The 12187-nt window shown below is 40.8% G+C and overlaps 1 protein-coding gene across 1 annotated transcript in view; it reads right to left on the bottom strand.

Moving 5' to 3' along the window:
• CEP76 (centrosomal protein 76) overlaps positions 1-12187 on the bottom strand; it is a gene marked incomplete at its 5' end in the record, with an annotated part of 21084 nt that continues 8897 nt past the window's right edge. The window contains 5 exons of the mRNA XM_081097610.1: positions 1-300; positions 1327-1544; positions 2478-2811; positions 4666-4832; positions 10172-10360. Of these exons, the coding sequence (XP_080953736.1) occupies positions 162-300; positions 1327-1544; positions 2478-2811; positions 4666-4832; positions 10172-10360 (1047 nt within the window). The 3' untranslated portion in view covers positions 1-161. The remainder of the gene's footprint in view (positions 301-1326; positions 1545-2477; positions 2812-4665; positions 4833-10171; positions 10361-12187) is intronic.

Here is a 12187-nt window from a genome sequence, read left to right on the forward strand (position 1 = left end):
AAATACACACATATTTTTTTCAAACACTACAAGTATATACAAAACTGAAATATGACACCCAAGCCAGATTGTGATTTTTAAAATAACTTCTAAGCAGGCAGTAATATACAATGTGTAAAAATCCAATAAAATACAGGTATATTCTTATACAAATGTTAGTCCTATAATACCGAGCGATATTTACAAGCAAACATGATCCAAACAGCACATGCAGATTCGGGGTAAGTAAACACTCGGACACGAACTGCCAGCCGCACCTGGTCTCCACGACAACAGATTATTTCTTCACAGAAAGGAGACCTACAGAAGGAAGAAAATTTACTCACTTAGGAAGTAAACATAGGCTTTAATTTCTTATTTCTAAGTAAGTCAGCATTTTAAATATTTTAAAATCCTGTCTTTACTACCAAGGGGTCTGTAATTTTATTTTAATTATTTTTTTATTATTAATTTCAGAGAGAGGAAGGGAGAGGGAGAGGGAGAGAGAGAGAAATATCAACGATGAGAGAGAATCATTGATTGGCTGCCTCCTGCATGTCCCCCACTGGGAATCAAGCCCAAAACCCAAGCATATGCCCTGACCAGGAATTGAACTGTGACCTCCTGGTTCATAGGGCGAAGTTCAACCACTGAGCCATGCCAGCCGGGCTGGGCTCTGTAATTTTAATCAAATTATAGACTATTTTCTCATAATCTATATATTTAAAAAATTATACTAGTCAAGATCAGAGATCCTCAACAAAGATTGCACCAAAATCACTGGGAAAATTATCCCAAACTATCAAAAGCTACATTTCAGGCTTAATGAATCACAATCTGTGGCAAAGAAGGTAAGTCTTATTTATAGAGGTTCCCCATGTGAATCTGAAGTCCTGCTATATAATGAAAAGCTAATATGCAAATCTACCGAACAGCAGAACAACTAGTCACTATGACGTGCACTGACCACCAGAGGGCAGACGTACAACGCAGGAGCTGCCCCCTGGTGATCAGTGTGCTCCCACAGGGGGAGCACTGCTCAGCTAGAAGCCAGGCTCATGGCTGGCAAGCGCAGCGGTGGTGGCGGGAGCCTCTCCTGCCTCCTTGGCAGCGCTAAGGATGTCTGACTGCCAGCTTAGGCCCGCTATGTGCAGGGCTCAGGCCTAAGCTGTCAGTCAGACATCCCGAGGGCTCCTGGACTGCAAGAGGGCACAGGCCAGGCTGAGGGGCCCCCCAAGTGCACGAATTTCATGCACCAGGCCTCTAGTTTCTAAATAAACTATCAGACTAACTGATTTCTTAAAGCCCTACCACAAAACATTTATGAATTCATAAATTCCACCTTACCGAAGACATGTGGCAAATGCACGCCTTGCATTTCTATACACAAAATGTATTGGGAACCCTTTAAATGTGTGACCATCAGGTACAGCCCTCCTTATGGCATCTTGAAATTCTTCATTGCCTGCAGATATACTTGTTGTTCGCTCAAATTCGTAAGAAGCCAAAGCTGGTGATAAGAGATAAGAAAGCTGGTCCTCCCAAACAGTAGTGAGGCCAAGATCCTATAGCAATCAAAAAGTGAAAAAGTAAAACACAATATTTTAACACCCAATTATAAAAAATTGTTGATTATTCTAACATATACCAAGATTTTTTAAACCTGTCCATTTTTAAAACTTCCCATTATTATAAAAATACATAAGTGAAAAATAAACTATTGGTATCAGATTTTAATTCTTGAAAAAAACAAAAACATTCAATATAATGATGTTAATACGGGCTCCAAATTCTATACTTCTTTACTATCAACTAGAAAAGATCATATGGCCAAAACCGGTTTGGCTCAGTGGATAGAGCGTCGGCCTGCGGACTGAAAGGTCCTAGGTTCGATTCCGGTCAAGGGCATGTACCTGGGTTGCGGGCACATCCCCAGTAGGAGATGTGCAGGAGGCGGCTGATCGATGTTTCTCTCTCATCGATGTTTCTAACTCTCTATCTCTCTACCTTCCTCTCTGTAAAAAATCAATAAAATATATTTAAAAAAAAAAAAAAAGAAAGAAAAGATCATATGGAATAGTCCTGCTATGGAAGACAGTGACAATAAATTGTGATATCACATTTTATTTAACTTCATAATTTAGTAAGATTGAATCTGCTTAATTTGATTGCTCCTACCATAAATTCAACTATAAGAGGGGAGAAAAATCAACAAACTAATTGCATATATAAGTAAACTCAAATATTTACTGAACATTTACTCTTTATTTCTAGAAGAAAGTAATAAATTCTAGAAATAATGGTGAATTTAGAAATTTCTGAGTCTCAGAGTTTTATCTCATGAATTTCAAAACTATTAAGCTTTTAAAAGTAGGGACAGTAATTTTCCTTGTTCAGGGCTAGAATAGTGACTGGCACTATCATACACACACCCCAAAAATTGCTTATCCATAAACAAATGAAAAAAGCATGAAACTACAAATTTCAGTGTTAATTACCTTCCTGTGTTCTGACACTAGTAACCTTAGCTGCATTTCTATTTCATTACTTGTTACTGAAGCATCAATCGTGGATGCACAGAGAGGTGGAAAGGGAGGAAGGGATGTTGTAGCTCCTGGAGCACACACAGATTTAATTGCTTCTTCACTCATGGGTTTCCATTTAGATTCATCATTCAAATCAAATACACAGATTTCTACAGAGTCAGAGGGCTGACAATTTCCCAGAAACATCTGATGGTTGAAAACACAACCAATTGTTCGATATGGGTACAATGGTTTGGGTTGTTCAGCAACTGGAGGTTCATCAGGATTGGTAGATTTATGGATGTACCTAAAAAAGGCAAATCATAATTTTATATAATAAGAATTTAAATTAGGAAGGCAGCATTTTATTGAGGACACTTAAAGCCCTAACTATTTCCCAGGACTAGAGTTTTAATACTCATTTTTCGTTCTTATGTTTCTATAATTTGATTACTCTATATCAGTGGTTCTCAACCTGTGGGTCGCGACCCCTTTGGCGGTCAAAAGACCCTTTCACAGGGGTCGCCTAAGACCATCCTGCATATCAGATACAGTGAGGCCTTGACTTACGAGTTTAATTCATTCCGTGACGGAGCTCGTAACTCAAATTACTCGTATGTCAAATCAACAGTGAACGAGTGAGACACGTGATGCTGGGCTGATGTTGTGGCGTTCACTGAGACGTTCGCTGCGCCAACTAGCGGTGGGGTTATCTGAAGCTGGCTCGTAACCCAAATTTTAGTTCGCAACTCAAAGCAAAAAATCGGCCGAGAGACGGCTTATATCTCGAAAAACTCGTTAGTCGGGACACTCGTAAGTCAAGGCCCCACTGTATTTACATTACATTTCATAACAGAAGCAACATTACAGTTATGAAGTAGCAACAAAAATAATTTTATGGTTGGATCTCAACATGACGAACTGTATTTAAAGGGCCAGAAGGCTGAGAACCACTGCTCTATATTAATTATATAGCATTATCTTATGCTACATAAATCAACTTTACTCCTTTAACATGAAAATATATTCTATGCATATTGTTAAAATAAAAAATTTATCTCAGATAACACAATTAAAATAATTTGGCTATATATTTGGCTATATATTTTACATATTACGCTTTTATTATTGTCTCACAGAGGGAGGCCCAGGCCTGCTGTGACAGTTGGTAGGGCCTCCCTCTGCGGGACAATCGATTGCGGGGTTCCCAGACTGCAACAGGGCGCAGGCCGGGCTGAGGGACTCCCCCCACCCCCAAGTGAATGATTTTGTGCACCGGGCCTCTAGTCCTATATAATAAAAGGGTAGTATGCAAATTGTCCCCTCGACAGTTCTTCCAGGAGTTCGACCAGGGGGCGGGCTGGACAGGGGAAGGGAGGGAGGCCCCGGCACTGGTAGGTGGCCGGGGGAAGGGAGGGCGGACCCCCCGCACTGGTAGGTAGCCGGGGGAACGAAGGGAGACCCCGGCACTGGTAGGTGGCCGGGGGAAGGGAGGGAGGCCCTGGCCATCAGTGGCAGCCAGAGGCAGGCAGCCGAGGGCAAGGAGAGAGTACCTGGCCAGCAGCCAACAGCTGCTAGGGACCCGACCAGTGCATGAATTTCGTGCACTGAGCCTCCAGTCCCTATGTGTCAAGGTCGCAGGTTTAATGTCCCATCAGAGCACATACAAGAATCAACCAAGGAATGCCTAAGTAAGTGGAAAAACAAATCGATGTTTCTCTCTCCCTCCCCTTTCCTCTCTCTCTCAAATCAATAAATAAATTGGGGGGGAGGGGGAAGCCTGAAAAAATGTCCAATGAGTTTATTAACACAGACTTGGTGACCACATCAAATTTTAAAAAGAAATCATGATTTCAACTTGAGTTTATTTTCAGGCTTAGAGATGATCATCAGAAAAGCATATACCAATTACATAAAATTAAAAGTAAATATAATGTATATTTTTACCAATATTATGTTAGTAAAGAATATTTTAGGTGTACAAATTTTCTTAAGAGTTTAATTATAGATATTTTAATTGAAGTAGTTTTAGTCACTGAAAAGGCTTTAATAACTAAAATTATCAATAAGTACCTTTGATATCATCAATCTAAACAAAGAACCTATAATATAAAATATCTGCATCTTCATTTTCATATCTTTGTAAACTTAGTTGGCTAACCTGTGTCCTGTTAAACTCTCCCAAAAAGTGATGGTTCCATCAGTTCCACAAGTCATAACCCAAGCATGAGGTACTCCTTTTGCCTTAGTCCCAACACATACAAACGCTTCTAATCCATATCCAAGAAGAAGGCTGCACAGAAGGTTAGCATGATCTTCACAGTCACCCTATAAAAATACAATTAATTAAAAAATTAAGTATCTGTTCCTTCATATTGTCTCCTCATTAAATATAAAAATACAAAATGACAATAAAGCATATTATTAATTTTTTTCCTTTTAATCATTAGATAATAGTGTTAGGCTGAAATAATAAGAGTGGAAAAATAAAATACAAAATTTAGAAGAGCCTAAATTATTTTACAAAGTGAGAGCTCAGAAATCTAATAGTTATAATATGTATACTTTAAGAGGGAACATTCAGATTCAAAAGTTTATAAAGAACTCATACAATATAGAAGAAAAACAGTAAGATTTTTTAAATGAATAGCTAATGAACATGAACAGACAAGCTGACAAATCAGAGCAGAAAATGCAAATGGGAAAACACACAAACTGAAAACAATGAGTTATAGCATCTATACATGATTATTTTAAGGAATACATAGGAAAATGACTGGGTAGTATACAACATAATGCCAACAGCAGCTATATTTAAGGTGATTATATATAATTTCCCCCTGTATTTTTTTTTAATGTTTACTTTGAAATCTAATTAAAATACAACTTTTAGTACATGACTGATACAATGTCCAATGCACTTATTTGCTCAGGCACCAATTATTTTTTAATTGATTTTTAGAAAAAGAAAGGAAGGGGAGGGGGAGCAAGAAAGAAACACTGATTTGCTCTTCCATTTACTTATATGCATTCATTGGTTGATTCTATTTTGTTGTTGTTAATGCTCATCCAAGGATAGTTTCCCATTGACTTTTAGAGAGAGTGGAAGGGAGGGGGGGGAGACAGAAAGAAAAAAACACCGATGTGAGAGACACATCGAATGGTTGCCTCCAGCATGCGCTCTGACCAGGGCTGGGGATTGAGCCTGCAACCCGGAATTGAACCCAGGACCCTTCAGTCTGCGGGCCAACACCAGACCAGGTAGGGCCATTGGCTGATTTTTGCATGTGCCTTGATCAGGAATCGAACCTGCAACCTTGGAATATCGGGATGACACACTAATCAACTGAGTTACCCAGCCAGGGCTTCCCTTTTACTTTCTAAATTCTCTTTGATAATGTTATATTACTTTCACAATTTTAAAAAATTATAAAAACTTCAAAAAAAATTAAAAATATCTGATGGCTTTTATGAAATACATTATTAAAATATTAAACAGTAAGACTACAATTACATGAAGATATGTGTTTAAACATAGAAATACAGGTAATATGCAAAAGTAAAAATAACTATTGAGTTCAGTATTAGAATGGATGATATATCTTCATCCTCAAAATTTTGCAGTAGTGGTTCCCACTGTTGCGTTTTACCTAATTGCAATAAAACAAACAGCATTTTATAATCATTAAATTGACATTAGAAAAACATAATATACAACCTTGGAAACCCAGTAATTTCTACATTGAGATTTTATACTAATTTTTTTTCAAAAACCCAAGAATACAACCAACGATGCTCAATGCAAAATATCATTCTCCATGATATCAAAAAATGGAAGCAAACCTAACGCAGCCAAAAGAAATTCCAGTGCCTACAATGGGGAAATAGTTAAGCAGATTTTATATATCAACTTAAGAAAATTTCATATAGCCATTAAAAGACAGAGATCATAAAGACTAGCAACACAGAGTTCAGAGCACAATGCTAAATTATAAAGCAGGACACAATATTTTACTTCTATCTTAATTTTGGAAAAAAATGATACCTAACAGGAGAGGTTATGGAAAAAAATGATATATAATGAGAGAAAAGCATAAAAACACATATTGGCAATAAGATTATGAATGAAATTTCACTTTCACTGTTGTAAATCTGTTTGTGCCAGAAATATATTTTACGTAATTTTCAAATTTCTAATTAAAGATGTGCTTTCTCTTTAAACAAACTTAACAACAAAAAAACAGTGAATCAGCCCTAACCGGTTTGGCTCAGTGGATAGAGCATCGGCCTGAGGACTCAAGGATCCCAGGTTCAATTCCGGTCAAGGGCATGTACCTTGGTTGCAGGCACATCCCCAGTAGAGGGTGTGCAGGAGGCAGCTGGTCAATATTTCTCTCTCATTGATATTTCTAACTCTCTATCCCTCTCCCTTCCTCTCTGTAAAAAATCAATAAAAAAATATTTTTAATAAAAATAAAAAAATAAAAAAACAGTGAATCAAATGGGTGATTATTTGCTTTATAAATATATTATTTACACTAGAGGAGCGGTGCACGAAATTCATGCACTGGGGGGGGGGGGGAGAGGTGCCGGGGGTACCCCCAGCCTGGCCTGTGCCCTCACAGGGCGGGAGCCCCGCAATCAATCTCCCCAAAGAGGTAGGCCCTGCCCACCCATCCAGGGGTCCTCGATGGAATGCCCCAAAGAGGTAGGCCAGAGCCGGGGGTCCCACCTCCGCACCGCGCAAAGCCGCCAGGACCCACCTCCACGGCTCTGCGCAGAGCTGCCGGGACCTGCTTCCGTGGCTCCACGCGGAGCCACCAGGACCTGCCTGCGCACCACGCACGCAGCGTCAAGTCCCCGCCCACCCGCTGTACACGCAGCCTCCTGGTGATGGATTGTTACGGTGTGAGGGCATGACGACCACATAGGCTTTTATTAGTATAGATAATAATTTTAAATATGTACCATTCCTACTATGTTTGAAATAAAAATGTTTTTTTGTTTTTTTTAAACATATTTTATTGATTTTTTACAGAGAGGAAGGGAGAGAGAGATAGAGAGCTAGAAACATCGATGAGAGAGAAACATCGATCAGCTGCCTCCTGCACACCTCCCACTGGGGATGTGCCTGCAACCAAGGTACATGCCCTTGACCGGAATCGAACCTGGGACCCTTCAGTCCGCAGGCCGACGCTCTATCCAATGAGCCAAACCGGTCATGGCTGAAATAAAAATGTTTTGATCTATACACACAACTTTTGGGAACTATAGATTGAGAATAAATCAAAACAATTTTGATAAGTAATGTTTAACTCTTTTCAGTTGTCTAAGACAAAATCATTCTGACAAATCAATTTCTAATATAAACAGTTTCTTCCATTGCATAAGCTTGCCTTATGAATACCTACAATATTTACACAATTTCAAATGGCTAGTTTACTGAAATCAATTCATTTAAGTTTAAGATCAATAAATTTATATAAATTCCTAAATATATACTTACTAGAGGCCCGGTGTACAAAAATTTGTGCACTCGGGGGGAAGGGGGGGTCCCTCAGCCCGGCCTGTGCCCTCTCGCAGTCTGGAACCCCTCGGGCGATAACGACCTGCTGGCTTAGGCCTGCTCCCAGGTGGCAGAGGACAGTCCCAATCCCTAGGTGCAGCCCCTGGTCGGGCTCAGAGCAGGGCCGATTGGGGAGTTAGGGCGCCACCTCCTGTCATGCACAGAGCAGGGCGGATCAGGAGGTTGCGATGCCACCCCTAGTCACGCTCAGGGTAGGGCTGATTGGGGGGTTGGGGCACCGCCCCGTCACACTCAAGGCAGGGTCGATAGGGAGGTTGCGGCGCCACCCCCTACCACGCACAGAGCAGGGCCGATCAGGGGGTTGGGGCGCTGCCCCCTGTCACATACAGAGCAGGGTCCATCAGGGGGGTTGGGGCTCCATACCCTGTCACGCACAGAGCAGGGCAGATCAGGGGGTTGGGGTGCTCCCCCGTCACACACAGAGCAGGGCCCATCAGGGGGGCTGGGGCTCCGTACCCTGTCACGCACAGAGCAGGGCCGATCAGGGGGTGGAGGAGCTCCCCCCTGTCACTCACAGAGTAGGGCCGATTGGGGAGTTAGGGCACAGTCCCCTGTCACACACAGAGCAGGGCGGATCAGGGGGTTGGGGCTCCGCCCTCTATCACCCACAGAGCAGGGCTGATCAGGGGGTTGGTGCACCGCACCCTGTCACACTCAGGGCAGGGCTGATGGGGAATTTATGGCTCTACCCCGTCACACACAGAGCAGGGCCCGTGGTGGGGGGCGGGGGGGTTGGGGCGCCGCACCCTGTCACACACAGAGCCGCAGGGCAATCGGGGTTGGGGAGCTCCCCCCTATCAGGCACAGAGCAGGGCTATCAGGGGGTTGGGGTGCCGCACCCTGTCACGAACAGAGCAGGGCGGATAGGGAGGTTGTGGCCCTGCCCCCTGTCACACACAGAGCCGCAGGGCAATCAGGGGGTTTGGTTGCTGCCCCCTATCACACTGATCCCGATGCCGGGAGGCCTTGCAGCTCCGCTGATCCCGGTGCTGGGAGGCATATTACCCTTTTACTATATAGGATAGAGGCCTGGTGCACGGGTGGGGGCCAGCTGGTTTGCCCTGAAGGGTGTCCTGGATCAGGGTAGGGGTCCCCACTGGGGTGCCTGGCCAGTCTGGGTGAGGGGCTGAGGGCCATTTTCAGGCTGGCGGGGGACTGAAGCTCCCAACCTTTCCTTTTTTTCTTATTCTGGGCCAACTTTAGCTCTGAGGCTTGGCTCCAGCTCTGAGGCCTCGGCTGCTGAAAGCAGGTATCTGGTTTGTTTGGGTTCTATAATTGTAACACTGTTGCGGTCTTGCTCACTCCAGCTCTGAGATCCGGGCTGGCTGAAAGCAGGGATCTGCGTTTGTTCTATAATTGAAACAATGTTGCAGTCCTGCTGGCTGAAAGCAGGTTTCTGGGGTTTTGTTTAGCTTCTATATTTGTAACAATGTTTCAAACTGCAAGTTCAGAGGCCGGCAAGGCAGGCGGGGAATGTTAGCTTCCTCTGTCACTGAAGCAAGCAAGCCTCTTGTTCGCTTCAAGCTGCCTGGCTGCCGGCCGCCATCTTGGTTGGCAGTTAATTTGCATATCACCCTGATTAGCCAATGGGAAGGGTAGCAGAGGTACAGCTAATTACCATGTTTCTCTATTATTAGATAGGACATCTGATCTAATCAAAACCCCAATAAATCCAGTAATTTTTTCCATATTCATTTTGTACTGCCATTTTCTTTTTTTAAAAACACACATCATCTAAACAAATTTTAATACACGAATAATACTAGAAGACCATAGTAATAGTCCTGCTGCTCTAATTCAGTTTCATTTACCTCTATGTCTTGGTTTCTGACATAATAGTACTTATAGATCCTTACCTCACAGAAATCACAGTACATTAAATAATAAGCTACATGAGAAAATAAAGATGCTAAGTTTTTTCTTTATGTATTGACATTTAAGTGTTAAGAAAAATGGTGAAAAGATTGTCTCATTGAAGTTGATATTATGTACATTTTTCTACGTTAATTATTTTACAAATGTACCACAAATTCACAATTATGACGTACTGCTTTTTAATTCTATTATGTGTGTAGGATACCTTGTTTCTACAGAGAAAGGCCAGCAGAGTGCACCACTGTTCCTGTTTACCTCCTCCTCCAATAACAGGGGCTCTTTCATAACCAAGGACATTAACAAATCTTGCTGCTTGCCTTGGGGTATCCAGAAGCCGCCCAGCTCGAAGGGGTTTAACATAGGAACAGACTGGTCTATTTATCCCATTTTCGTCCTGGAGAAAGAGAGGGAAAACATTATCTGTAATGACTGATTAATCATTTTCAATTTTAACACCTGTTCTCAGAGTACATTAATGCAGAATAAAATAATTCTGGATTATCACTTACTGCTTACCTTGTACCTAGCACTAGATTGCTGACTGCTATGCATACAATTTCTCTTTTAATCCTCATAACATCTCTATTACTTTCATTTCATAGATGAAGAAACTGAAGCTACAGCCATTATGCAACAGGGACGGGATCCAAACATTGAGCTAACGCCAAAGCCTTTGACAGTAAGAACATAAACTATCATATGATCCAGCAATCCCACTCCTGGATATATATCCAAAGTAGTTGAAATCAGTATCTCAAAGATTGCACACCATGTTCACTGCAGCATTATTGGCAATATCCAGGATATGGAACAACCAGAATGTCCTTCAACAAATGAATGGATAAAGAAAAAGTGGTATACATTTAAAATGGAGTAACATTCAGCCATACAAAAAAAAGGAAGAGACCTTGCCATTTGCAATACAGATGAACCTGAGGGCATTTAAAAAAATTTCTGCACAGGAAATGTAAAAGCTATCATTAAGTGAATTACTACTATACTATAGCAAAACCAGCTAGTGAGAAAGAAAAAGAACAATGGATTATTAAAATATGATAACCCTGGATATTCTAAAGATGTTTGTTTGTATAAAGATAATTAGTTTAGTGCTTGTGTGGGCGGGTTTGCTCTATTCTTACAATTCCACTAATAGGCAAGAAAGAAATGAAAATGTAAAAAAAAAAGATGCATTTGCCCTAAACAAGTTATAGTAGCACCTTGGAATATAAGATATACCATTACTTGTTTCATTATAGCAATGTCTCTAATATTACCTAACTATATCCCCATAAACTATTTAAATATCTAGAAAACTTCAGTATTTCAACCTCTAAACCTGTACTGTTCAATAGAATGCCACTAACCATATGTGGCTATTTAATTGTTAATAAAATTTTAAAAACCAGTTCTTTAACTGTGTTAGTCATATTTTGTGTGCTCAACAGCTACATATGGCTAAGGGTTACCACACTGGACAGCACATATCTATCAATGCAGAAAGCTCTACTGGATAGTGCTGTTGTATACTATTTCCTCTTTGCATGGAATCACTGGAAATTCATTTTAAGGCCATGTATAATAATATGTATATTTAAAACTATAGTTTTTGAAATTAGATTGATGCCTTAAATAACTGTTGTTGTACCTTAATTTCGTATCTAGCCAAACATAGGAAGAAGCAACAAGAAACACTATTGGAAAAGGAACCTAAGAAAGATAAAAATGTTATTTACTCTATATGGAAAGAAATGGCACAAACTAATGAGCAATAGTTGAAACTGCAATTTAATAGTTTGTCATAACTGAGCTGATGTTTGAACTTAGAAAAAAATCTTCACTTCTCTATCCTTCACACCGTTTGCAAAAAGTAGCAATGCCTGGCTACTTGACAATCTCATATGGTTACCAATCGACTAAATGACCCTACATGGTTCAAATCTTCTTACAATGAATTCTGAGACAGGAACCTTAAGTAATATTTCCTAAAACACAATCTCAGTTCTTTGATTCCCTTAACTGCATATTCCATTCTTTTCCTTCCTCCTCTTTCATTTGCAATTTCTCTATTCTACTTCCTCCCCTTCCCCCACCAACCACCCCAAACTGGTCAGATTCCCTATGGCAACCTCAGACTAAATAGACAGCAGGAACAATATATATATATATGTATATATGTGTTGTTGTTGTTAATTCTCACCAGAAGATATTTCTCCCATTGACT

Source organism: Myotis nattereri (assembly GCF_964212035.1).
Source record: "Myotis nattereri genome assembly, chromosome: 8".
Lineage (NCBI taxonomy): Eukaryota > Metazoa > Chordata > Mammalia > Chiroptera > Vespertilionidae > Myotis > Myotis nattereri.